Source organism: Mus caroli, unplaced genomic scaffold (genome assembly GCF_978045245.1).
Source record: "Mus caroli unplaced genomic scaffold, Mus_caroli_1 scaffold_16, whole genome shotgun sequence".
Classification (NCBI taxonomy): domain Eukaryota; kingdom Metazoa; phylum Chordata; class Mammalia; order Rodentia; family Muridae; genus Mus; species Mus caroli.
This window is the reverse complement of record NW_028227271.1, coordinates 8,700,631-8,727,880: the sequence shown is the minus strand read 5'-3', so window position 1 is coordinate 8,727,880 and position 27,250 is coordinate 8,700,631. Positions and strand designations below refer to the sequence as shown.

At 42.6% G+C, this 27,250-nt stretch overlaps 1 protein-coding gene across 5 annotated transcripts in view; it reads right to left on the bottom strand.

The window, feature by feature from the left end:
- The window catches only part of Nell2 (neural EGFL like 2), a 376,172-nt gene that overhangs the window by 203,799 nt on the left and 145,123 nt on the right, over window positions 1–27,250 (bottom strand). For all 5 annotated transcript variants that reach the window (XM_085831509.1, XM_029469878.2, XM_029469874.2 and 2 more), the window contains 2 exons: window positions 26,382–26,510; window positions 24,775–24,877 (listed from right to left, as the gene is read on the bottom strand). In XM_085831509.1, coding sequence (XP_085687635.1) covers window positions 24,775–24,877; window positions 26,382–26,510 — 232 coding nt within the window. The remainder of the gene's footprint in view (window positions 1–24,774; window positions 24,878–26,381; window positions 26,511–27,250) is intronic.

The following is a 27,250-nucleotide window of genomic DNA, read 5'->3' as shown; positions in this document are numbered from 1 at the left end:
GTACTAACCAGAACCCCGGAGCTCTTGTCTCTAGCTGCATATGTATCGAAAGATGACCTAGTCGGCCAACAATGGAAAGAGAGGCCCATTGGACTTGCAAACTTTATATGCCCCAATATAGGGGAATGCCAGGGCCAAAAGAATGGGAATGGGTGGGTAGGGAAGTGGGGGGCGCTATGGGGGACTTTTGGGATAGCATTGGAAATGGAATTGAGGAAAATATGTAATAAAAATATTAAAAATTAAAAAAAAAAAAAGAATGAGGACATCCTGAGTTTTGCAGGCAAATGGGTAGAATGGGAAAATATCATTCAGACTTAAAAGGACATGCATGGTATGGACTCACTAATAAGTGGATATTAGCCACACACATGCACACACACACACACACACACACACACACACACAGAATACCCAAGATACAGTCCACAGAACTCAAAAAGGTCAACAAGCTGAAGTGCCCAAGTGAGGATGCCTCAGTCCCACTTAGGAGAGGGAAGAAAGCAATCACATGGGGGGAGGGAAGGAGGGACCTGGGAGTGAAAGCAGACTGCGGTGGGGCGGGGGACATGATATGGTATTAGGTGGCTCATGAGGACCAGCAGAAAGAATGAAAACAGGTAACCTCGGGAGGTAGTAGGTTGGGGGAATCTTCCAGTGTGTACCAAAGACCTGGAAGGTGAGAGTCTCTGAGGACTCAAAAGCCCTTAGATGAAATGCACAACAGTAGGGAGAGGGAACTTATAGAGCCTACCTCCAGCAGAAAGAAAGACAGGGCATTAAGTGAGGGATGGGCTTGCTATCCCACAGTCAAAACTCTGACCCATACTTGTTCCTGTCTGAAAGAACTGCAGGGATGAAGAAAAGCCTGAGGAAAAGAAGGTCCAGCAACAGACTCAAAGTGATATCCAGCTCACGGGGAGGCCCCAGGGCCTGACACTCTTACTGAGGATATAGAGCACTCACAAAAGAGTCCTAGCATGACTGCCTTCCGTAAGACCCAAGAAGCAGCTGAAAGAGTCAGATGCAGATATTTGCCTCCAACCAATGGACAGAAGCTGCTGACCCCTGTGGTTGAATTAGGGGAATGCTGAAGAAGCTGAGGAGGAGAGCGACCGTGTAGGAAGACCAGCAGTCTCAATTAACCTGGACCCCTGAGATCTCTCAGACACTGGATCACGAACCAGGAAGCACACACCAGCTGATATAAGGCCCCCAACACATATACAACAGAGGACTGCCTGGTCTGGGTTCAGACAGAGATGTATCTAACCCTAAAGAGATTGGAGGCTCCAGGGAGTTTAGAGGTCTAGTGTATGTGTCTGGTGGTGGTAGTGGTGGTGGTGGGGATTCTCGGGGAGACAGGGGAACAGGGAGGAGGTATGGGTTGTAGAACAGAGGGTGGACCAGAAGGGGAATAGAAAACAAGAAAATGAGAAATAATAATGATAATAATAACTTGCAAGTATAACATGAGTCAGCTTTGAATATCTATGCCAGAGATGTGGCTATAGTTCACAATAGTGTTTACTGCTTAAAATTTGTTGGAATTAGATTATGAAAATGCCAAGGCCTGGCTCACTGCATTTAAGAACTTTATTTTCACTTCTTTGAAATACTAAATATTATTCGTGTGAAGAATCTCACATAAGAAACTCAGGGTTAGAGTTTTTTGCTTTTTGTTTCTATTTTATTTTCAGTAACTTCTAGGTATATAGTGTGTCTAAAAGGTAACTTCACAAAGGGTCATGTGCTGAGCAATGCTTAACTTTGTGGGACCAAGATTAAGCTATAATTTGCTTGCTGAATGGGATTGGAAACAGCTTTGGTTCAATCCAAATTCTTTAAAGGTGGACAGTATGAAAGCTCTAAAATATATCTACCCATTTGCCAGAAGATCATAGTCCAAAGTAAGGTCAGCTTTACAAATTAGGTCTTCACACTGTAAAATCAGATGCCAAAGAGGGGAGATTAAAGACAAGCAAAGAGAGAGGAAGAGACCAAACTGGTAAGATCAAGACTGCTCCATTTCACAGACGCCATTTTATGGAAAATGTGCACACAGTCTTCAATAATTCAGAGACTATAAAAGGCAGAATGGTCCCTGGAGACAGAGATCCTAGCATGAAGTTAATATTGCTCATCCGCATGGCCTTTGCGTGATTAAATCAGTGCCTTCAACAAAAAGATGAGTCCAGAAGGATTGCTTCATTACTTCCTGACCACAGACAAGGATTTGAATCAGAGATTGACAGGTAATGACCCTCTTGGAGCTGCCTGTCCCTTCAGTTCAGTCTCTCAACAGGTTTGGCTGAAGGCAAGCTGCAGAAGAAATTTCCCTGGGGGATTCTGTATGGCGGAGAGTGCCGCACAGGTGGGAAGATAAATAATGCATTGTCAGCACCTTCAAGAGTTATTCATTAGACAGCCTCTGCGTTCGTTCTTCAGCGTAGTTTCCATCTCCTGCCACTGCCTCTCTCCATTCCAGAAGCTATGCTCACACACAGGAGAGAACACCTTTGCTGTCGCCATCCTGTCATTTTTTTCCCTGATTCTATTTTAAACTATTTTTGCCATTTTTATTACCTCTGGCCTCTCTCAGCCTGGTCATAGGTAGCAGGAATCGGAAATCAGGCTCCAAGCTGAGGGGACGTTTTACTTACGTATGTCAGTAAAGAGTCTGTCTCTTGGGAAAAAAATTATTTTATCACCTCAGAAGGGAGAGTAAAGGAGAACATATGGGATCTGGGGCAGGACTGCCAAGGTGATAACACTGTACTTAAATAATGCAAACGATGAGCCAAAGTCACCATCAGAGCAGGAAGGGGAAGGTGACTATGGCAACACTGAAGCTATGGGAGAGGAGGTGACTTGGATATCACCAGAGAGTCATGCAAAAGGGCCAAGACCCAGAGGGAGAAGGAGTGTTGTATAAGAAACATGCATGGCTGAGTCGCACTGTAGAACCTGTGCACATACAATGGGAAATCCAATGGGAAATATTTTCAAGCAAAACGATTACCACTACAAAGATGAAAAGAAGCTATGTAAACCGTGAAAGCCAACAGCTGGGAGAACTAAGTGGGATATCATGGTGCCTACCCATGTCCTCTGCAATGGGCTGTCCAAGGAAAGCCCACTCCTCATGAGACGCCTGTGTCATTCTTTATAAAAGGAAGATACCCAGCGGCAGAGATTTCCTCTTACCAGTCTCAAACCTAAAAGATGGTTCACACATAGATACTGCTAAAGAACAAGCGAGAAGAAACGTATATTTATTTAAATAAATTTATTTAAATCCTCCACAGCAGGGGATATTCAGGGAAGCCCACAATTATCTGGCAGAACTGATAGGTAGGGAGGCTAATGTTTTTTAATTACATGTTAGGATGAGAGGTTGTGAGACTTTCATGGGAAAGGAGCTATTTTAGCAAGTCCTGATACATTGAGACTGGAGGGTCACAAATAGGAAATGAGATTAGTCGTGGATATCATGAGCATGTGCACATTCACGAAAATGGATTGTTTAATGCAGGACAAAAGGAGCAGAAAGGAGAATCAGATGAGTCTATGAAACAGAATGGGTTGCCAGACCGAACCACAGCAGCAGCAGCAGCAGCAGCAGCAGCAGCAGCAGCATCCTGAACTACTAACAGATGACAGAGTCATCAGAAACTTTCACTACTAGAAAAGTAACAAGATTAGGATGATCACTGCTCCCCAATTTAAAAAATCTATATCTGCATCTGTATCTGTATCATCTATATCTATATCATCTATATCTATATCTTTATCTATAGCATCTATATCTATCTATATCTATCTACACTCATTCCTCAGATCTCTCCTCCCTGAGTAACATAATAACTAAGGACAGCAGAGCTGACTGAAGGAATCGCCAAGCCTTCTTCAACTGTCTGCATAACCAGGCTGGAGCAGACCACGTGATCGAAGAGAGGAGGCTTGAGAGGAAGTATGACAGCATTTTAAATGTAAAGATCCAGAGGACAGCTTAGGAACGCAGGTGTCAGATCACTAATTGGAGCCATATATTTCTATAAGACATCCGGTATCACAGGATAAGTATAGACATCACAATGGGAGCCAATGTTTGGATTCTCCCTGAGATTCTACTGACGGAGGTGAAAAATGAGGGTCAGTGTTTGCCAACAGCCTTCCAGTCAGAGAGCCAGACAGCAGAACACAGCTCCCAAATGAGCCTCACGGAGAAGATTAAATTACAACCGAATTTCATAAAGAATTCATTGAATGCTTAAGCAGGCTTCTGGGTGGGTCAGACAGGGCCAGTCAGAAAATTGGGGTCATAAAGGGATAGGATTGGGGTAATAGAAGCTAAAATATAATTACAGAGTCAATGAGAGAGAGAGACAGAAGAAATGGCTAACACTAAGAGACATTGTTTGGGGGTTTGGACAAATCATCTCTCTGTTAAAGGCATCTGTAGACCAATTTAGATTTCTTCCACTCAATTATATTTTACTCTTCATATTTTAGATTTCAATCCTAGTGGCCTCAAGGGAGAGGCTCAGGTGTCGGATGCCTCTGAGCCTCCGGCATAAATACACTTTGTCCATAGTTTATTGCAAGTAGGAGGCGTACTTCATCTCCCTCCTTAAAGTAGTCAATAAAACCAGCTCTTCATCTTAACAAATTGTGGAAAGATTTCATTTCAACTTCATTTTTAAGAATCATATCCACAAAACCCAAAAGCAGAGTTGATAATGAGATTAAATATCTACATGTGTAGGCGGCCAAGGGTTCACGTCATGCTTGCCCCTGAGTTGATAATTACAACAACACATGTATGTATGTATATAAAAGCATCATTACTCCACCTTTTAAGCAAATATTCCTTAATTTTTTGAAATCTGAAATAAAAGTTCACCAAAACTTAAAGTATTCTTTTAAATTTTCATAATTATAAAAACATTTTTCTGAGCTTTGATTATCTATTTATAAAGACATTTTATTATTACTATTTCTTTATATTACTATTTCCTTTTACAGATTTAATAAGCTCTTGTAAATGACAACATCCGGTGTCAAAGAAGGAGAATGCTTGCCCAGCTGGCACAATTAGATACAACTCTTATGTTCTGTAATAATAAGTCTTTGGTCCAGTTAGTACCTTTTCAAATGATCTATAAGGAAACCTGATTTTAATGATTTGTGATGCTATCTCTCTTACCAACTTGATAAGATCTGGGATCAACTGAAGGCCAGGCTGCTGGGCACCATGTCAGTGAGGAATCTTTTTGACTGGGTCATTTGAAGTGGAAAGATGCAGCCTACATGCAGGTGGTGTCAAGGAAGCTGTTTAATGTTTTGCTAACAGTTCATCCACCATATTGTTACTTCTGCTACATTCTTTAATGCCTATGAGGACCCAGCTTTGGGCTTCTAACAGACTGGATTGAAGACCAGTAGCTCTCCAAGAGTCCTCCACACCTTCAGCATGAGACTGGGACTATGAAGACATCCATCTGGCCCCGCAGACTGAGAGAAACTACCAAGTTCTGAGCCTCTCTGGAGTGAGACAGCCATTGTCAGACTGCCCAGACTGTCTCATGAAAGCCCCTCTAATAAATCTCCTCTTAACATGTTTGTTCTCTAAGTTCTGCTCCTCTAGAGGACCCTAGACATAAAAAGATGAACCCCCGAGATGCCCATTTACTACCTAGGTGGACATGTTGGAAGCATAGCTCTCCTCTACAGAGACCCTGGCTGTCAGAGCGGCCAATGCATTTTCCTCTGTTTCATTTTTTATGGCCTCCAAACAAACTGGGTTTGGTTCCTTTGTTTTAACCTAGAAGAATGCACAAATTTTCCATGGCTAAAACTATCCATGTAGATACCTTTGTTAAACAGGCTAAATCATTGTCTGATGAAGATTCCCAAGTCCTTACTTTGACTGGTATGATTACATGTATGTAAGCATGTATGTATGTATGTATGTATGATGGATATGGGCTGACAGCTCTCTTTTATGAGCAAGTGTCTGGAAGAGGAGAACCTGTGAGTAGCCATTTAAAATAACGACTGAGCCACACAAAAATGCTACAGCAAAATCAGTAGCTTTCCTTTACACAAATCCCAACCTATGGAGACACACAGTAATAAACAAACAAACAATTCTATTCTCTTAAGCAACAACAACAGAACAGTATATAATCGTGCATAAAATAATAAAGCCTGTGATCGTTATATTAGGGTTTAATACTGGCAACACTAAAGCCAGCAATTTAAAATGAGCCAACACTCCTTTTTCTTTCTTTACAACCCAGCTAGATGAACCCTGTGACTTTTCATTTTTAGTGACAACCTTTCTAAGTGACTTTGACTTTCTTTACATCCTTATTCACAGCCAACTAGTGTCATCCTCGCTGCCCAGCCCGCCCATCCTCTGCACCTCCAGTTATGTTTCCCCCATGGCATTGTAACTAACATTGATTCCATATTTCACACAAGAGGACCATTCCCTATAGAGCTCCAAGACAGTAGCTGTACATTCAGGTCCTATGAAGGACCCCTATGTATAACACACAGCACACACTGGTACATCAACTGTTCCCCAACCCAGAATGAATGAGGATCTCAACTCTCCTTGTCTTCTCTATACAATTTAAATCTCTATAAGTCTCTACGTTTGACTGATTTTTTTCTAAACATAAACAAAACTCCAATCAAAGATAAGTCAATCTGTATTACCATCTACATTTAGCACATCAAAATGTTAGCAGAAAAACGTATAATCAGACTGATCGATAACACAGCTTCTCACTAGCAATTTTACAGGAGCCTTTGAGATTCTGACTACAAAGTTGCTTTCAATTCATCTCTGCTCACCTCTGACTGTGCCTTCTCTCTGTTGGAATTCCTCAAACTTTACAGAAAACACAAGCTGGCAGATACATTCAAACACTTGAGCATCCGCCTATACATTTAGCTCCACCTGTGCCTACCCATTGTTCTCTTCCTGCTATTGATGAAGAGATGCTTCTCCTGGCTAAGGTCAAACTCTCAATTACGCTAGGAACCCCATTTTCTGTGCTCTGCTTACACCTTCAGCTAGCCACCCCCACCCTACTCTCTCCCTCCCCCTCACACTAGATGTGTGTGAATATTTATGTATTACCAATTTCAATTCTTTCCATCAAAAATCCCCACTTCCAGGAAAGATGGCATACTAACACCTATCTCTGCGAATTAGAATAAGAAAGAATACATTTTATCCCAGAGAAAGAAACAAATGAGAAGATCAGGAATCTATGAGAGAAGTGACAAATTGAGGAAAAAGAAGCAGAAACAAAAATACTGGAGCAAGCTAAATCCTACATCCACACAACCCTGCACATATTCCACCTGTGCACATAGCCTGCAGCATCTATGTGACTCCCTGGAGAAGGAAGAGACACAGAAGTGGCTTCCAAAATGGTCAGTCGGATGAAAGTCAGGCTATGCTGCCTTCAGGACATACCCACAGCCCTCACAGCCTAACGGTGAGTTTGGGTGAAATGGTGATTCCTACAGCAGAAATGTCATTCATCCATCCTGTGTGATTCTAGGTCCGTGGTGGGTACCACGGGAGAGACACTTTATTGTTGATTGTTAGAATTTATTCTATAGGGCTCAGATCATGGATAAGAGCCCCAATTTGGTTTATCAGGCCCCTGGGTGGGGGAAACACAGAAAGGCAAGTGTGGCAAGAAGGGGGATGTCCAGCCTCCAACAGACTAAAAAATGCAGGCAGTAACAGGTTACCTCAGACTAAGAAGAATATAAAAAGCCTTGCCCATATTGGACCATAGATATTTCATTATCTGAGAATGATCTTGGAGTTTGACAGCTCTGGTCCTGAGGTTGGTAGCTACATCAAATTCTGGGGCCAACACTCTGGCGTTTACTGCTACTGAGCCTGAGAACTCCAAAGTTCCAAGTGGGTCTGTAATACTCAGCATCATCTCTTTGGCAGGGTGGTTAACTCAGAAGCCTTGAGAGTAGGAAGGAATGTCCCATGCTTGTTCAGGTCACAGTGTTGTGACTGTTTGTCATGCTCAAACCACACTGGCTAAAACAGCCAAGCCAAGAGATGAGGCCTGCATAGACTAGAGCATGAAAGAATCTGCCCACCAGCCAAATTCAAAGCTCTGTAGCTGCAGAGACCCCAGATACACAAAGAAGGAAAGCACCCCCTGCCAAGACAGCAGTGGGGACTCAGACACCTGTACAGGACAGATTCAGAAGTGGCATACACCTAAGGAAACACAAGGAAACACAGCTCAACCGTCCATCCATCCATTAGCAGTTCACCAGCTAATGAAGACTGGGGAGAATGACACCTCCTGTGTTTCCTTCTTCTTAATGGCATTTGTCTTCCAAATCTAGCAAGATTTTCACAGAATTGTGTTTTTTTTTTTTTAATTTTGTGTTTGTACTTGTTAGTCCCCCTAGTTTTTTCTCCTAATTTTTGTTAACGTGTTTTTCACATGCGGGGTAATGTTGGACAGTACATTTCCCCTCTTCCTAGTTTTCTTTTTCTTCCCTTCCTCCCCCCTCACCCCATAGTACTCTATCTCTACTTTTTTCCCCTCCTCTCTGTATTTTGACTTTAACTTACTCACTTTTTGAACATTATACACTGCTTTTTAAAACCATTTAAATAATTTTCGAGATTATAATTATATCATTTGTCCCTTCCTTTTCCTCCCTTCAAACCTTCCCATATACTCTTTCTTACTTTCTCAAATCCTTTACCTATTTTATATTAATTGTTGTTGCGTGTGTGTGTGTTCTTAAACACATAAATACATTTTGCTCAGTTTATATAATGTTACACATATGTATGATTTAAGGGCTGAACAGCTCATATTGGATAACAAATTGGTAGTGCTCTTCTCTGAGGAAGACGTCCCTGCTCTTGGGATTCACTCCTGTAGTGGTTCGAACAGCAGTGGCCACCATGTATTGGAATACATGATCCCCAGTAGGTGGAACTGTGTGGGAAGGACTAGGAGGTGTGGCCTTATTGGAGGGCATGCGCCACTGGGAGTGCATTGTTGTCTCAAATGTAGGCTCTCAGTTACTTCTCCAGTGCGACCCTTGCCAGTCTCCTGCCTTGCTCCCTGCCATGATCATGGACTCTCTGAAACTATAAACAAGCTCCCAGTCGAATGTGTTCTTTTATAAGCTTTTTTGATCACAGTGTTTTGTCACAGCAATTAAAAAGTAACCAAGACTTCCTCATCCAGAAAAGTTCTCGCTGCAACAGATGAAGACCCTTACAGAACAACACAAAAAGTTCAAAAGGTGCAGGTCTGGAGCCCAACCCCAGATGATGGGTCTACAACACAATCCTGCACCTCAGGCTCAGGGCTCGTGCTAGAAGAACAAAAGGTGCAGGTCTGGAGCCCGACCCCAGATGATGGATCTACAACACAACTCCTGCACCTCAGGCTCAGGGCTCGTGCTAGAAGAACAAAAGGTGCAGGTCTGGAGCCCAACCCCAGATGATGGATCTACAACACAACTCCTGCACCTCAGGCTCAGGGCTCGTGCTAGAAGAACAAAAGGTGCAGGTCTGGAGCCCAACCCCAGATGATGGATCTACAACACAACTCCTGCACCTCAGGCTCAGGGCTCGTGCTAGAAGAACAAAAGGTGCAGGTCTGGAGCCCAACCCCAGATGATGGATCTACAACACAATCCTGCACCTCAGGCTCAGGGCTCGTGCTAGAAGAACAAAAGGTGCAGGTCTGGAGCCCGACCCCAGATGATGGATCTACAACACAACTCCTGCACCTCAGGCTCAGGGCTCGTGCTAGAAGAACAAAAGGTGCAGGTCTGGAGCCCAACCCCAGATGATGGATCTACAACACAACTCCTGCACCTCAGGCTCAGGGCTCGTGCTAGAAGAACAAAAGGTGCAGGTCTGGAGCCCAACCCCAGATGATGGATCTACAACACAACTCCTGCACCTCAGGCTCAGGGCTCGTGCTAGAAGAACAAAAGGTGCAGGTCTGGAGCCCAACCCCAGATGATGGATCTACAACACAACTCCTGCACCTCAGGCTCAGGGCTCGTGGTAGAAGAAGGGGCAGAAAATTTATGAGAACCAAAGGAATGAGAAGTTTGCTGTGAGATTGTTCCTCCTAGAGGTATCAGAACAGCTACATAGATGTGCACAGGCATGACATCAACAGAAATTCTACCATGGAAAAGGAAAAGCTCGGGGGGCCTCAGTCCCAAAAAGAAATACAGGCAACTGAGGAATACATCTTAACTTTTCTATTCTCTTTGTTGCATTTATTCAATTTGGTCTTCAAACTTTTTCACTATTTAGAATTATTTTCTGTTTTTCTAATCTCTTTTGTTTTCATCATGTGCTGGATAGTTTTATGTCCACTTGACACAGACTAGAGTCATCTGGTGACGGGAACTACAATTGAGAAAATGCCTCCATAAAATTGGGCTATAGACAAGTATGTAAGATATTTTCTCAATTAGTGACCATGTGGGTGGTGCTATCCCTGGGCTGGTGGTCCTGGGCTCTATAAGAAAGCAGGCTGAGCAAGCCATGGGGAGCAAGCCAGTAAGCAGCACCTCTCCGTGGCCTCTGTATCAGTTCCTATATCCAGGTTTCTGCCCTATCAGAGTTCTCGTCCTGACTCCCTTTAATGATGAAAGCAATGTAACACTATGAGCTGAATAAATCCTTGTCTCCCCAACTCACTTTTGGCCATGGGGTTTCATCTCAGTGATAGTCACCCTGACTAAGACACATCTCTCTTACCCTCTTCCCCATGATCTTTCTCCTTTCATTTATTAATCTTGATTCTCGGCCTTTCTGTCTCCTTCTTTTCTCTCACTCATTTACTGTTTCCACTCTTACTCTAAATAGCACTGCATATCCCAGAGCACTCTACTGTTATAGTTTTCATATTCATTCGTGGCTGTGATTGATTTTAAGTGTATAGGTACATCTCGCCTGGTGTATGTTGTTCCTACCGAAACAGCTGGCCTTTCATCTCTTGTGTATTACTGTCAATTCAGCATTCAAAGGTGGCTTTCTCAGTAAGATGTCCCTGTCAGTTCCAGAATGGATATTCAAACCAGCAGATGTACAAATTGCAACATGGAGACAGAAAAAGCAAATATCTGCGGCTGTCCCAGAAGATCCCAGTTCCCCAACTAATGAGCTCAAAGATACTGAAGCAGGAAAACGTGAATCTGTGTGGACTGTTCCAAACAATCCCAATTCCCCAGCTAATGAGCTCAAAGCTTTGGAAACAGGGAAAATGTCAAAGGATCCCGATTCGCCAGCTAATGAGCTGAAAGGCAATGAACCAGGAGAAGTGTCAAAAGATCCTAATTCTCCAGCTAATTAGCTCAAAGATATGCAAACAGGGGAAATGTCAGGTGAAGATTTGAAAAGCTTTCTGGTAAAATGATGAACAAGATGAAAAGCAGAGACAAACAGAAGAGTTCAATGAAGACACAAGAGAGGAAAGGGAACGCCGTGGAGGAAACAGTCTGGGAAATGGATGAGCAAATCGGAAATATGGATTAAACGTCAATAACGCAGAAGATAAATTCAGCAAGGAAATTGAGGTTCTGGAAGAGAATGGAAATGCTGGTAGCTAAAAATTCAGCATAAACAACAGCAATAAAACAGCAGAAAGAATCCCCAAAAGATCTGACCAAATGGAAGCATGAGTAGTGGAAAGCAATACAGGAAAAACTTCCTTTATTTACCAGGAAGAGGACCGTGACACATGATTGGGAAGCCAAACTTACAAACCATGGGATCGAAGGAGAGATGAACACTAGGGAACAGAGAGAGCTTTGAATGAAATACACTAAGCAGAGAAGTCCCCAAATCTACGAAACAAATAGATGCTCTAACACATGTAGCATTAAGAATTCCAAAAAGACTTGACCAGAGAAAGGACATTCTTCAACACTGAAATCTGGAAGAAGAAATGCAGACTTACTATGAAGGCAGACAAATCAGAACAGCATGAGTGTGCCCTTCCCCCAGCCTTGAACGGGCTAAATCAGACCTTGTATCTGCCACAGTCGGCTAGCCCACCTAGGATGGAGTTTTCCCACCTAAGTAAAGTCTATTGTTGGCTACATCTGCACTTTCCTGCAAGAAGCCACCACCTGCTGAACAGCCTGAGCTTGTTTTCCTGAGGAGATTCTGACAAAGCAACAGGTCTTGGCAAAGTGGGGGATGGGTTCCCCCTTTAAATTCAGACCCTAGAATTAAAGAGTGAGCCTTGATCAGAGAACTTTGTCTTGGCTCATTATCTCTCTCACCGTTCTTCCCATCCATCCCCAGCTTTCCTTTCAGGAACCCAGGAACCCATGGCCGCTGGTGGCTGCACATGAGATCTCTCATTGACACCATCAAAGTCAGGAAAGCACTGGATGATACAATTAGACCTTGAAAGAGAATAATTGTCATCCAAAAATGCCGTTGCCAGGAAATTGCCCTGTTAAAATTAAGAAATGGAATTTCCAGATAAACACAAACCAAGCTAGCTCTGCACAATATATTTAAAGGAATATTATACACAGAACGATTAAGATTAAGATTAAAGATTAACAAAGAAAGATTCTCAATATTAAGAGCACAGTAAAGAATAAACCTGAGGACGGGACAGTTGTCAACACATAGAATTCTGGAGTTCAAGCATACCTCCACTAGTATCTGTTTTCATTACTATCACATGTCCCTGGTAGTCACTGGGGGACCTGGAAGCTTCCGCTCCAAGGAGCTTGTCTCAGGAAAACTGTTCCTGGAGTCTAAACTCCGACAACACCTCACCTCCTCTTACCTCTGGTGCAGCTCACTGTAACAGAGTAGAGGACAAGGAAGGACTACTCCTAGCAAGGTGCTTTTCCCCTCCAAAGAAAACACTCCAGACAGTTCCACACAGAATTAGATAGGGATGAGGTAACCAAGACAGGCCACATCTATGCCCTGGTAGTTACAATGTCACTCCCCCCATGCACCACTGCTATGCTAAAACTCTAAGCTTGTCATGTAGATGTGAAAATGGAGAAAATACAGTTTCATGACAGCCAGTGAGACACCTGCGATGCTGATGGTGGCAATATCAGGTAAGGTTCACTATCAGACAAAGATGTCAGCCAACAAGGTGTGTCAGAGATCAGCCAAGGAGGGGCTATAACCACCCCTACCTGTGTGAGGGGCATGCAATCAATCACCTCATGACCACCTCTCTCATTGTGTGAGGGGCATGCAATCACCTCATGACCACCTCTCTCATTGGGCCAGGGGAACATGTGTGGAATGTGTGCATCCTCCTCTGGCTCAGCCCATAAGAGCACAGAAAATCAATAAATCTCATAAAATTACCTCAAACTTTTTTCCCTGTAAATCCTATTGAAAGTCCCCAGAAAACCAGATCAGTTGTTTTCATCTCTTTGGGAGGCCTCCCACTCTCAGAAGTTTTCTTTCCCTGATTTTTCTCTTAATAAAGCCTGGTTCCAATGTGCCTGCACTCAATTCACGTGTCCTTAGTCTTAACTTTGGTGAGATGAGAAATTCAAGAGCCACCATCTCGGGTTGACTTCATGTGTTCCTGGTGGCATCGGCACACTAAGTCCCTTGGTCATATGCATCCTAGCCAAGAATACTCCACTGTTCTCAAAATCCATATCACTACTGCACATCTATAAACATCTATATCCATACACATCCACAAGGGGGTAGATGGCTCTGCAGGTAGGAGAACTGGCAGCTCTTCCAAAGGATCCAAGTTCAGTTCCCAGGACCAACATGGTGTCTCACAACCATCTGACATCTGTTTCTGGTCTCCATGGGAACAGACATATGGTACACAGACATACCTGCTGGCAGAACATTATGCACATAAAATAAAAATACATAAAAATCATTTTTAAGTGATGCATTAAACTCTTAGTTCTGGCCACTCTCTCAAAGACATACAATCACCAACCTTCCCTGCATCCTGGAATGGCTAACTCTGTCTTCTTCCTTGATGAAGAACCTTAGAAGGATCTCTCACGGTTTTTGCTTGTGGTTGTGTTAAATAATTAGAAAATCCTACAAGCATTATCTCTAAAATATATCCAGAGTCTACCACTTCCTAGCACTTCTATGCAATGAGGCTGTTCTCGGCACCTTTCCCTCCCCTTCCCAAGTAACAACAAACCTCAGATCCTCAGAGGGTGGGCTGCCCTGTCCAGTGGCATGTTTTTCCTTAGACCCTGGACCCCTGATACCTTGGCCTTGGTGAAGCCATGCTTTTCTTAATGTCTGGGTTTTCAGTTTTGTTGGTCTGAAAATTGTTTCCCTCCCCATTTCATTAGTTCAATGCCATTTCTCCATCTGATCTCCCCACCTTCTTGGGCATGCTTTTAACCTCTTTACAGTGGAATCGCATCTCCTCTGGGTGCTTTCACCAGACCATAACCCTGTGCTACAAGCATCACTCCTTTACTCCCTCAGCCTCCGATGCTTAGCAGGTGTGTGTGAGCCAAGAGAAGTCGGACCTTGTTCACCACTGTAGTCCCAATGCTACAAAAGCCAAATTCCTAGAAAGTCCCTAATTCTAAATATTTGTAAAGAGTGTGCAGTTTTAATGCTCCTACATGATGAGAGTCTTGCTGTTGCTATTTCATCTCATATTGCTAGTTTGGGGACGATTCTAATTTTGGAAGCTCCACAAGTGAAAACTTACCAAAGACAATGAATGTAATTCTTACATCCTACTCCACATCCTGTGCACTGCCTTCCTCGTGCCATCTCCCTCAGCCTTTAGAAACCGTGGCCCGAAGGCGGCAATGCACTAACTAAATCAGTGAACAAGCACAATGTCCATCCTGTTCTGTGCGATTCCACAGCCTATCCCCTTCCCAACTAACAAATCAAAGTGACCTTTGTTGAGATTCAGGGCCTGAGAAAGGCTGAAGGTGGATTGCAGGCACAGACATAAATGGGAAATTCATAAGGCTGCCTTGGCTGTGAAATGCTCTAATTTTTTATCAGGAAGGTTAACTCTTTTATCGGTTCAAACGCATGTGTATCCATGAGGTCGTGTGAAAGGGGTGTTACCCTTTGCGTTTCTCATCTTCCAGGCATAGTAATTAGCCTCCAAGTGGAACAATGGCAATTCAGACCCCAAAAAGGCTCATGGCTTGTGTTTTCTCACAAATGATTATACAATAAACTATGAAAGCCAGAAGCCAGCTCAATAGTCTTGAATGGACTAGGAGAAAAGAAAAACTAACCATGGCCGTCTGTCGCACTGGGGACAATACATCTGTATGTGTTACCTAACCTCGCCAAGATCGACATCTTTGAAATCATCGTTAAAGCATAAGTGGCAAGGATTACAATTTTAAAAGTATGGATTAGTCAGAGAATTGTCAGAGAGAAGAGGAATTTAAGTTTACCCTTAAGTTTTCTTGTGCTTCATGCTTTAATTATTTTCACGCTTATAAAGCACACAATAAGGAAAACAGATGCCAGTGTCTGTGGGCACTGCTTGTTACAATGTGGATGAGAACGGTTCCATTCAACCATGAGCCCATGCACTTCATCTCAACAGACTCACTCAGTGTAAACTATTATTATATTCTGCACAAAGGCAACAAAGCACAAAGGATCTGAGAAATAGGAGATATGTAGGCTCTTCCACAAGAGTTTAGAAACAAATCCTCTCTAATACAAATGTACAAAAGGAAGGTAAGAGGGAAGGAAGGAAGGAAGGAAGGAAGGAAGGAAGGAAGGGAGGGAGGGAGGGAGGGAGGGAGGGAGGGAGGGAGGGAGGGAGGGAGGGAGGAAGGGAGGAAGGAAGGAAGGAAGGAAGGAAGGAAGGAAGGAAGGAAGGAAGGAAGGAAGGAAGACCCTGTCTTCCTGATGGAGGTAGACTCTATAGTTCCCTCTCTCTACTGTCAGGCATTTCAACTAAAGTCCCTCCCTTTGAGTCATGAGAGTCTCTGACCTCCCATGTCTCTGGTGCATTCTGGAGGGTACTCCCAACCTCCTACCTCTTGAGGTTGCCTGTTTTCCATTCTTTCAGCTAGCCCTCAGGGCTTCAGTCTTTTTCCCTCACCCAATACCAGATCAGGTTCCCCTCTCCCCCTCCCCCCAAGTTCCCCTCTTCCATCCACTTTCCCTTTCAGGTCCCTCCCTCACTCCCTCCTTGCTTTGAAGAGGGACATCCCACAGTCACAACTCTGACCCATAATATTCTGTCTGAAACAATTACAGGAATGGAAATGGAGAGGAATCTGAGGAAAAGAAGGTCCAGTGACAGGCCCAAAGTGGGATCCAGCTCAAGGGGAGGTCCCAAGGCCTGACACTAACACTGAGGTTATGAAGTGCTCACAAAAAGGGACCTAGCATGACTGCCCTCTAAGGCCCAACAAGCAGCTGAAAGAGTCGGCAGATATTTGCACCCAACCAATGGACAGAAGCAGCTGACCCCTGTTGTTGAATTAGGGAAGGCTGAAAGAAGCTAAGGAAAAGGGTTGCCCTGCATGAGGACCAGCAGTTTCAATTAATCTGGACCCCCAAGATCTCTCAGACACTGGACCACCAAACAGACAGCATATACCAGCTGATATGGGGCCACCAACACACATACAGCAGAGGACTTCAAGGTCTGTGTTCATTCAGAGATGATGCACCTAACCCTCAAGAGACTGGAGGCCCCAGGGAGTTTAGAGGTCAGGTGGGGTGGGGTGGGGGCATCCACGTGGAGACACGGGTCTGGAGAGGAGGTATGGGATGTGGAGCAGTAGGAGGGTGGATGGGGAGTAGGGGGGGCAGGGGGAATAAAATATGGAGTGTAAAATTAATTAGCTAATTAATTTAAAAGACCCTATTGTTTAAGGCCTAGGAACAGAGGCTGCAGCTTAAGAGTACTAAGTGTTCCTTCAGAGGACACAGGTTCAGCTCCCAGCATCCACACGATGTCTCACAGCTGCCTGGAATCTCAGTTCTAGGCAAACTGACACTGACCGCCTTTTGATACCTTGGAACACCAAACATACATACGGTGTATGTAAACATGCATGCAAAACACCCACATGTATAGAATAGAAATAAACACATCTTTTAAAAACAAATGCACATGGAGAAAAGGCTGGAGCAGAGTAGGAGCTGTATGTGAGCACACCTCCGAACGTGTGAAGGTGAGCACGCATACCTCATGTGAGCACACCTCTGAACGTGTGATGGTGACCTCACACACCTCTGAGCCTGTGACGGTGCCCACCCAAATCCATGCTTTCCTCTTTAATGCATTTAAGCTCCCAACTCTGTGTTTTCCCTTGTTCTTTCTTTATCATAACAAACAAAAATCTAACCAAATATTTGCCTCTAAAACTGACTTTTCTGAAGTAGCATAATTGGCTTTGTTCTATATAAAATGAGGCAGTACAAAGACATCCAATTTATACTTTCTGTAATAAATACGTCTATCCTCACCTTAATTAATTATAAACACTGGATGAAATTCTATCTCTTGTCATACTTTATGGAAATTATATTATGCATAATATATATGTAATGCATAACACAGACATGATTCTTAGGAACATTATATTTTATGAATACTCCTTTGTATTTGTCCATTGTCACATAATACCACCAGCTAGGTAAGTTTTAGAGAAGAAAAAACAGGTTCACTTTGACTCATGACTACACGTCAAGGGTAAATATGGGGATTCCCTTCTTGCTAGCAAAGGCTCTGAAGCTGTACATGTCATCTAACCGAAAGAAAATGCCACCATGATAGGTGCCCTCACGTCTACCTGTGACCTTTGCCCCCTCATCTTGTCTTCTGTGCCCTCGCCAGAATGACCTGAAGTGTTCTGCTTGTACCATCCTCGACACCTCTGGATGTTTGCCACTTTTCCTGCGTGTCAGTTCTGAAGCTGTGCCCACATAGTCAAGTAACTCCTTAGCAACAACCACCCTTCCCAGCTCTGCCGCTAACAGCCCGGAGACACAGACTGAGTACACAGCTGGGAAAGAGAGACTCTTGTGTAGGTCACAGTCCACGGCCCCAAGATGAAGAACTACACAGATAGGCCTGAGTTTCAGAGAAGTCTTGAGGTGCTGTCGAGTGTCACATGCAAGAGTCAGTGACCACATGCGTGCATCTTCAGACCTCTTGTCTTACCAAGCCATCACTGTTCAGTCACAGAGTTTACCTTGATGGACCTACACTATCCTCATCATGTCCCCAAGGCCCCACCGCTAAATGCCCTAGTCAGGTCAGCTTCTATGCTCTTATTACTCTACATTGGATACTGAAGTCCTATGTGAGCTTTGAGGGTGGAAGGTATTTGGACTATCACTTGACCATTTCTGTCTCCAGAGAAGCAGGAACTCAGCTTTTGATTTGCACTGACTTCCTATTTTACTAATGAAATATTTGGTGCATCAGAGCAGTAATTGTGTGGAAATAAATAAATAAATGGTTGAATAAAAATAAACAGATCTTTGAAAAACAAAGGCACACAGTTTATAGGGTGGAGCAGAGTCAGCTGTATGAGAGTGCATCACTGACCGTGTGATGGTCACCATGCACACCTGTGAACCTGTGACGCTGCTGATGCTTTTCTCGGGCGAGCAAGTGAGCTGCCAATGCTGATCCCTAACAAGTGGGCATCATTATGAAAAGCAATGGATGCCTCATAAGTTCCCAGACTCAGAACCACTTTTTAAATATGTCGGCTTAAAATATAAACCCTGAAACGTGTATTTGGAGGCCTTGATACATACACACTTGAGATTGAAGTCTACATCATAAAACCCTGACTAGCTAACTCTTTGCTAACCGAAGCACTGTTAGGTCACCTGAGAGTGTGTTGGCAATGGTGACTGTTCTGTTCCAGACCCTGCATCAGAATTCCATTTTAATGAGATCCCAAACTGCTTTATCTTCTCATTAAATTCTGAGAAGCACTGAGGTCAGCCGTAGCTCCTGTGTCTAGGCCTTACAACTTATCTGATTAAAAGCTCAGTTCTCATCAGTGCTATTAACCATCAGTGTCACCTGCCTGCAGTTGAAAGTTACACATACGTTAGCTGTGAAGTATCTGTTATTCTCCAGGAGCTTAAATGTATCTGTCCTGAGTTGCTAAGTTCACTGAGGTATCTAAACTAAACTGAGGTATTTCCTCATTTATAAATGAGAAAAGGTGTGAAGTATAGAAGTTACTTAATATATAGGATGTATCTGAAATATGAAACAATCCTAAGATTTGGGCCTCAAATCCTCAAAACCTATCATTGCTCTAGGCCTCAGTCCAGAAATAATATATGCTGGTTTCTAACAAGAACAGGGGGCCAGTAACAGGGGAATGGTGTCGTTTAGAAGCCAAGGCATCCATGGGGGAACAGTGGGGCTATTTAGAAGCAAAGCCCCATCTAGTATGTACACTGGGGGGGGAGGGCGGTACTCAGCAGGTCTGGGGATGGAACTACATCCACCATTCTCATCAACAGATACTTTGCTAGCTAGGGCTCCAGAGTTCTTAGCAACATCATGTCCAGCAACATATTTAAAAGAAATTTCATTGTCTATATTTTATAGTGACTATGTTTTAACTTAGAGACAGATTTTGCATAAAGGGTGTTCTTAAACTTTACTCCATGAGAACCACTGAGAACCACGTCTAAATGGAAAAAGAGAATCCCTTTCTGCCCGAACCTTAGACCAGACTCATTTAATTCTTGATCTGTAACTATCTTACATACTGTGGAATTATGTATAGAAAAGTAGAGCCTCATAAGTCCACCTAGCTGTCTGGCCCTTGTGACTAGGGACAGAGGAGCCATGGCTTCTGTCTGCAGTGTGTGGTGATGTCTACTTACCTTATTGTGTGACCCTAACTTACTACTTTGCACATGATTGTCTAAATCAACCTCTAAGATGCTTAAAATTGCATACGTCTTATTTTTTCCTATTCTGGTTTCAAAATGGCATTTTGCACAATCTTTATTGAGGATGAAATAAGCTCATTTTTAAAACAATTACCTAACAGCACTACAGATAAAAACTACACTTTCTGCTTAAGTGTTTTCCTTCCATCTTAAATTGCATCGGGTATGAATGATGTCTAGATTATTGCTCTTCTGTTTGGTACAAAGAGCAAATCCTCTCACTTGTTTCAAAGTAGCACACTGCTAAGAAGAATTAGCCTTCTGATCAGCTAAAAAAAAAATAATCGCATTTTTCCTTTAGTACCATACTAGACAGTTTGATTTAATTATTATTATAGACATTTACATAAAGCTTTCTTCAGAAGAGTTTTAGCCCATTTAAGCAATGTCATTACATGGACAGAGAAACTCTTTTGAGAAAATGTAATGGGGCATGAAAAATAATAAAACCCACAAAATACATTTATTCAAGGATTTTAATAATGAAGAGAAATTGCAATTCACACTGAAGAGCTGGAAGCTGAGTGCTCGCTCTTCTTTTAAAAGAAAGAGTGATTAAGCAGGTGCAGCATAGGCCCCTGAATGAAAGGGCAGCGTCCTGTGCCCTGTCTTCTGCAAAGCTACCTTCACTTCAAAAAACATGAATTTGGGATATTCACACACCATCAACAGAACTTACTGAAGACGGGAAACTGTGATTCCTTTTAACAACAATTCTACTTGATAGCTTTGTAAGGTTGGAGGGAAAGACTTGGGCTTCTTAGGTTCCCCTTTCTTAGAAGATGTCCCATGAATCAGTAGCACTGTCCACCCAGTGCCCTTTCAAAGACCCAGTGAAACAAACAGCCTTTGTTCTCAGATCCCTCCCCCCCCCCCCCCCCGCGCCCCAGCTGCCTCTTGCCAGTGCTCCCTCACTGAAGGAAGAAAAACAAGCTGGTCCTTATCTTTGTAGAGTGAGCTAGAAAGAGCTGGCCATATATAATAAAAACTACAATAGACTTTGATCCAGCAACTCCACCCTTAATACATCCTATATCCAGAGCTATAAGAAGTGCACCACGTTTCTGTACAAATGACATCATATTGCCTCACATAAGGAAGGGGACAGGGGAGCACCACACAGACTTTGAGAGGGGAGAAACAGAACCACAGCAAACCTTACAGTGTTATAATATGCAGCAATGTCTGATTGGTAAGGGAGAGTCAGCATAAGCCATTAATTAAGGAGAACCAGGGAAAATGAGTGACACCACTCTCTGCATAGAATAGAAAAAGCCTGCACTGTCATATGTCAGTGGGCGTGAGAAAAATTACTCGACAAAGCACACAAGAATTAAACTCTAAGAGGACAAGGGAGAGTAAAATCTCCTTTTTGTTTTATATTTCCTGTTATGTGTTGAATGTTGTGTATGTAGTTTTTATTAAGATGCTAAAATGCGGTACTCAAACCTCGATGTCTCCTCTGAACCTACTTAGCTAGCCCAGCACGCCTGTGAAAAATGAGCTCAAGAAGATACCAGCACAGTGACATATACAAGGCAACTGTTACTTGCTGACATTTTCCTGCTGGTATGTAGGAATGTGTGCACACCGTGTAGACTTGAGTTAGTTGCACTGGCTAGGGAGATTTGTAACAAGATATCGGGAGCCAAAACAGCTGCCACGCCTTCCCTCGTGTCACGCGCCTACTTTCTCTTGCTGTCTACCCTTGCTCCGTCTTTATGAGTCTCACACCACACACTCGTGTGCTTACACAGTCCGTAGAGCCCACACATTAGATAACAAGCCAGTGTTCATAGATGATTGGTGTATAAACTCCTTTGACAAAGACGGAACACTATTTTAAGGGCTCTTTTTAGCCAGGAATTAAAAACAAGTCTTTTCAGAAGTAACTCCTGTAGACTGCTTGATTTCTGGGACTGAGAGAATGACCTAGAACATCAGAGGCTATGGAAGATTGTAAAAGTGTTTCTAGACATCACACATGAACTTCATATACTGTGTGTGAAAGGGCAGCAAAGCCTCCTCACAAGACAGTGTAAGTGTTTTTATTGTTCATTTGTTTTGTTTTGTCTTGTTTTGTTTGTTATTAAAGTCAGAGGCGAGTGATACTATAGAAGTGGGTTCCATTGTCTTGGGTAAAAGAGCAATATTTCACCCGATCCTCAAATTAACTTATGTCACAGATTTCCCTGATACAAGAACGTAAACAGCTGATCTTCTTTCTCTACTTGGTAGGAATCTGTATTAAGCAGTAAAAGGCAGAAGGCCCCCCCACTTCAAAGAGTGTTTTGTCTGTCTTCTCTACTTCTGTCACTATATGCAAGGGTCTTCCAAGAAAAACTAATGGTCCTTCCAGAGTAAAAGCAGGTAAAAATGATCACCAAAATAGAAGAGAGATTCCTTAAACAGGCTGAGAAAGAAATTAGGGAAACAACACCCTTCTCAATAGTCACAAATAATATAAAATATCTTGGTGTGACTCTAACTAAGGAAGTGAAAGATCTGTATAATAAAAACTTCAAGTCTCTGAAGAAAGAAATTCTAGAAGATCTCAGAAGATGGAAAGATCTCCCATGCTCATGGATTGGCAGGATCAACATTGTAAAAATGGCTATCTTGCCAAAAGCAATCTACAGATTCAATGCAATCCCCATCAAAATTCCAAATCAATTCTTCAACGAATTAGAAAGTGCAATCTGCAAATTCATCTGGAATAACAAAAAACCTAGGATAGCAAAAACTCTTCTCAAGGATAAAAGAACCTCTGGTGGAATCACCATGCCGGACCTAAAGCTCTACTACAGAGCAATTGTGATAAAAACTGCATGGTACTGGTATAGTGACAGACAAATAGACCAATGGAATAGAATTGAAGACCCAGAAATGAACCCACACACCTATGGTCACTTGATCTTCGACAAGGGGGCTAAAAACATCCAGTGGAAGAAAGACAGCATTTTCAACAAATGGTGCTGGCACAACTGGTTGTTAACATGTAGAAGAATGCGAATCGATCCATTCCTATCTCCTTGTACTAAGGTCAAGTCTAAGTGGATCAAGGAACTTCACATAAAACCAGAGACACTGAAACTTATAGAGGAGAAAGTGGGGAAAAGCCTTGAAGATATGGGCACAGGGGAAAAATTCCTGAATAGAACAGTAATGGCTTGTGCTGTAAGATCGAGAATTGACAAGTGGGACCTCATGAAACTACAAAGCTTCTGCAAGGCTAAAGACACCATCAATAAGACAAAAAAACCACCAACAGATTGGGAAAGGATCTTCACCTACCCTAAATCGGATAAGGGACTAATATCTAATATATATAAAGAACTCAAGAAGGTGGACTCCAGAAAGTCAAATAACCCCATTAAAAAATGGGGCTCAGAACTGAACAAAGAATTCTCACCTGAGGAATACCGAATGGCAGAGAAACACCTGAAAAAATGTTCAACATCCTTAATCATCAGGGAAATGCAAATCAAAACAACCCTGAGATTCCACCTCACACCAGTCAGAATGGCTAAGATCAAAAATTCAGGTGACAGCAGATGCTGGCGAGGATGTGGAGAAAGAGGAACACTCCTCCATTGTTGGTGGGATTGCAAGCTTGTACAACCACTCTGGAAATCAGTCTGGTGGTTCCTCAGAAAATTGGACATAGTACTACCGGAGGATCCAGCAATACCTCTCCTGGGCATATATCCAGAAGATGTCCCAACCGGTAAAAAGGACACATGCTCCACTATGTTCATAGCAGCCCTATTTATAATAGCTAGAAGCTGGAAAGAACCCAGATGTCCCTCAACAGAGGAATGGATACAGAAATTATGGTACATTTACACAATGGAGTACTACTCAGCTATTAAAAAGAATGAATTTATGAAATTCCTAGCCAAATGGATGGACCTGGAGGGCATCATCTTGAGTGAAGTAACACAATCACAAAAGAACTCACACAATATGTATTCACTGATAAGTGGATATTAGCCCAAAACTTAGGATACCCAAGATATAAGATACAATTTGCTAAACGCATGAAACTCAAGAAGAATGAAGACCAAAGTGTGGACACTGTGCACCTTCTTAGAATTGGGAACAAAACACCCAGGGAAGGAGTTACAGAGACAAAGTTCGTAGCTGTGATGAAAGGATGGACCATTTAGAGACTGCTGTATCCAGGGATCCATCCCATAAGCAGCTTCTAAACGCTGACACCATTGCATACACTAGCAAGATTTTGCTGAAAGGACCCAAATATAGCTGTCTCTTGTGAGACGATGCCGGGGCCTAGCAAACACAGGAGTGGATGTTCACAGTCAGCTATTGGATGTATCACAGGGCTCCCAATGGAGAAGCTAGAGAAAGTACCCAAGGAGCTAAAGGGATCTGCAACCCTATTGTTGGAACAACATTATGAACTAACCAGAACCCCGGAGCTCTTGTCTCTAGCTGCATATGTATCGAAAGATGGCCTAGTCGGCCATCAATGGAAAGAGAGGCCCATTGGACTTGCAAACTTTACATGCCCCAATATAGGGGAATGCCAGGGCCAAAAGAATGGGAATGGGTGGGTAGGGAAGTGGGGGGCGCTATGGGGGACTTTTGGGATAGCATTGGAAATGTAATTGAGGAAAATATGTAATAAAAATATTAAAAATCAAAAAAAAAAAAAAAGAAGAGAGATTCTTTCTGGAGGTAATTTAGCTTGCCTGGCTTACAGAGATCGATGCAATATTTTTACCATGAAGCTGTATTTCTCCAAAGAAAGAACTGCTCAGCAAAGGCATGCTCACATTTGCACTCCTTACAGCACTTGCCGTCCACGTACGCAGGGGCCGATTTAGGAGGGCAGTCAGGAACAGGGCAGACCAGAGTCTCGCACTGGATGGTCCCGTTCTGAAAGGCAAACAGCATTTAAAGAAATGCCACCTAGAAATTCAATGCTCTACAACAGCTATTAAATCCATTTCATAGACTTCAAGCTCTTACATAAAATGCCACTGTTCTTTTTAGCAATGCCCACAGCGTGGTGACTCACAGTAATTCGGGCTACATTTTAAAAATTGAGAACCATCCCTATTTTTACCCAGCAACTGATCTTTCCTAAGCAAATCTGCACCTTCTATGGTGAAGTGGAGAAGGCCACAAGCTCACAGGAAAATGGCAAGCTGAAAGTTGGCCCGGAATACCTCGCTATCTCCCGAATGCTCACACACCAACCATGCATCTGGCTGCTCTGACTTTCCCAGTCAGTGTGTACTCCTTACCAAATCACACCCAGCACTTGGCTTAGGTAGATTTCTTGTCCTCATTTGGGAACGTTTCACTACAACTGTAAAATGTTATAATTTTATTATATTGTAGCCTTGAGTAAAAAACCCATATTACACAGAGAGGGACATATGTGTATGCATACACACAGACTATTCACACAGACGAGGCATGGGCAGACTCAGCTCACCTAGATGCACATATATATGTTCAAACACAAAGACATGCTCACAAGTGTACATATACACAGATGCACATTCACATGTGCATATGCATGGGGTACACACATCCACACAGATAACATGATCGCTTGCTTTCCCTTGTCATCTCTTCTCTCTCTCTCTCTCTCTCTCTCTCTCTCTCTCTCTCTCTCTCACACACACACACACACACACACACACACACACACACACACACACACAGATACCTTCACATACAGATCACTTTGGATCCTTTTTATGTGTGTGATATTCTGCTTTTGAATCGACTGGATGAGTGTAGCGAATGGTATGAATGGTAACACAAATAGACCTGTGACCCTTTACAGAACTCTAGCTTTTTAACAGTTCCTATGGAATCTGAAATTTTAAAACCACACTTGACTTGAAGCTTTCTTTGAAGCACGGCTATGGTTTTGAAATAATAATGCACAAAAAAGAATGTATTACTGAGAATTAAGAAAAGTCACATTTATTTGAACAGTGTAGTGTGTATTCTCTTAGCCAACTATTAAAGACTATTTAAAATCCATTATTTATATTATTCTGTCTAGACACAATATTTAATGCTCTATATAATTCGGATTCTTTATAACTCATTAATAAACACACGAGGGAGAATTCCCCAGAAGTGGTAAGGGTTGTAGGACAGACTCCCTTGGGACTCGCTCTGCTGACCTAATTTGAATTGCTAACGTCATGTGTGCACAGATGTGCTTCATAGCGTCCTCACAGCAAGAGTGTCTTTAATAATGTAACACACGGCTCTTCAGAAGTGACCAGGTTTGCTTGCATTTTAGTGTTGCATTTAGAGAAAATAGGTCTTGAAATTTTCATGATTACATTGTCTTAATAAATATTTAACCAGTGTGGCCACCCAAGTCCCCCATGACAGCGAACGGAAGGCATACCAAGCATGTGCAGTTCTTACAGCCATCTGTCCAGGACTCAGACTCTCGGTAGGTGGTTCCCTTCACAGTGCATGTCCGCTCACAGTAGCACTGATCCAGCCTGTTCATTCTTTGTTCAGCTCTGGACAACTATGGCACAAAGACAGGACTCACCATAACAGCCACTCAGAAGTGCACGGCACTCTAGCAAGCATCTAATATCACTACATAAACAGCAGTAACAACGAACAGGCTGTGCCCATCACCAATTTTTATAAATATATTAAGCCATCATCAATTATAAATATATTAAGCCTGTAAAATTTCAGAGACGCATTTCCTGACCATTACATGTGAAGTTTACCTTTAAAATAAAAATCATAATTCATAAGACATGAATTAAGGCTAATTTGGAATAACACCATCCACAATACAGGTAAGAATTTTTTATTTTAAAAAAGTGTCTAATTCCATTAATATTCTTAGTCAGGTTAAAAAAGGGGGGGGGATTTAGGATTCACATCATGTAAATCACAAGCCGTACATACACGGCCTTTAGAAAGTCCTTCAATACTACACAAAATTTAGGATCCTCTGAACTTGTCTGTGAGCCTGTTATGTTCTTCAAACTTACAGTGAATGAACCTACAACCATAGCATAACAGCTAAAACTGTCCTGGAGCCATTTACTTGGCCAAACTATGGTGTGCACATACTTTACAGTGTCTTTCTTACTTCATTTTTTTGCAACGAAAGCTAAACAGAAATAAATAATTGAAACTAGGCCGTGATAGATCTTGCAGCAGCGGTAAAGCAGTTTACACCAGGTAATCTGCTCCCTTCCTGATTTACTGAGTCATCTGTTATACAGATGACTAGGGTTTAAATAT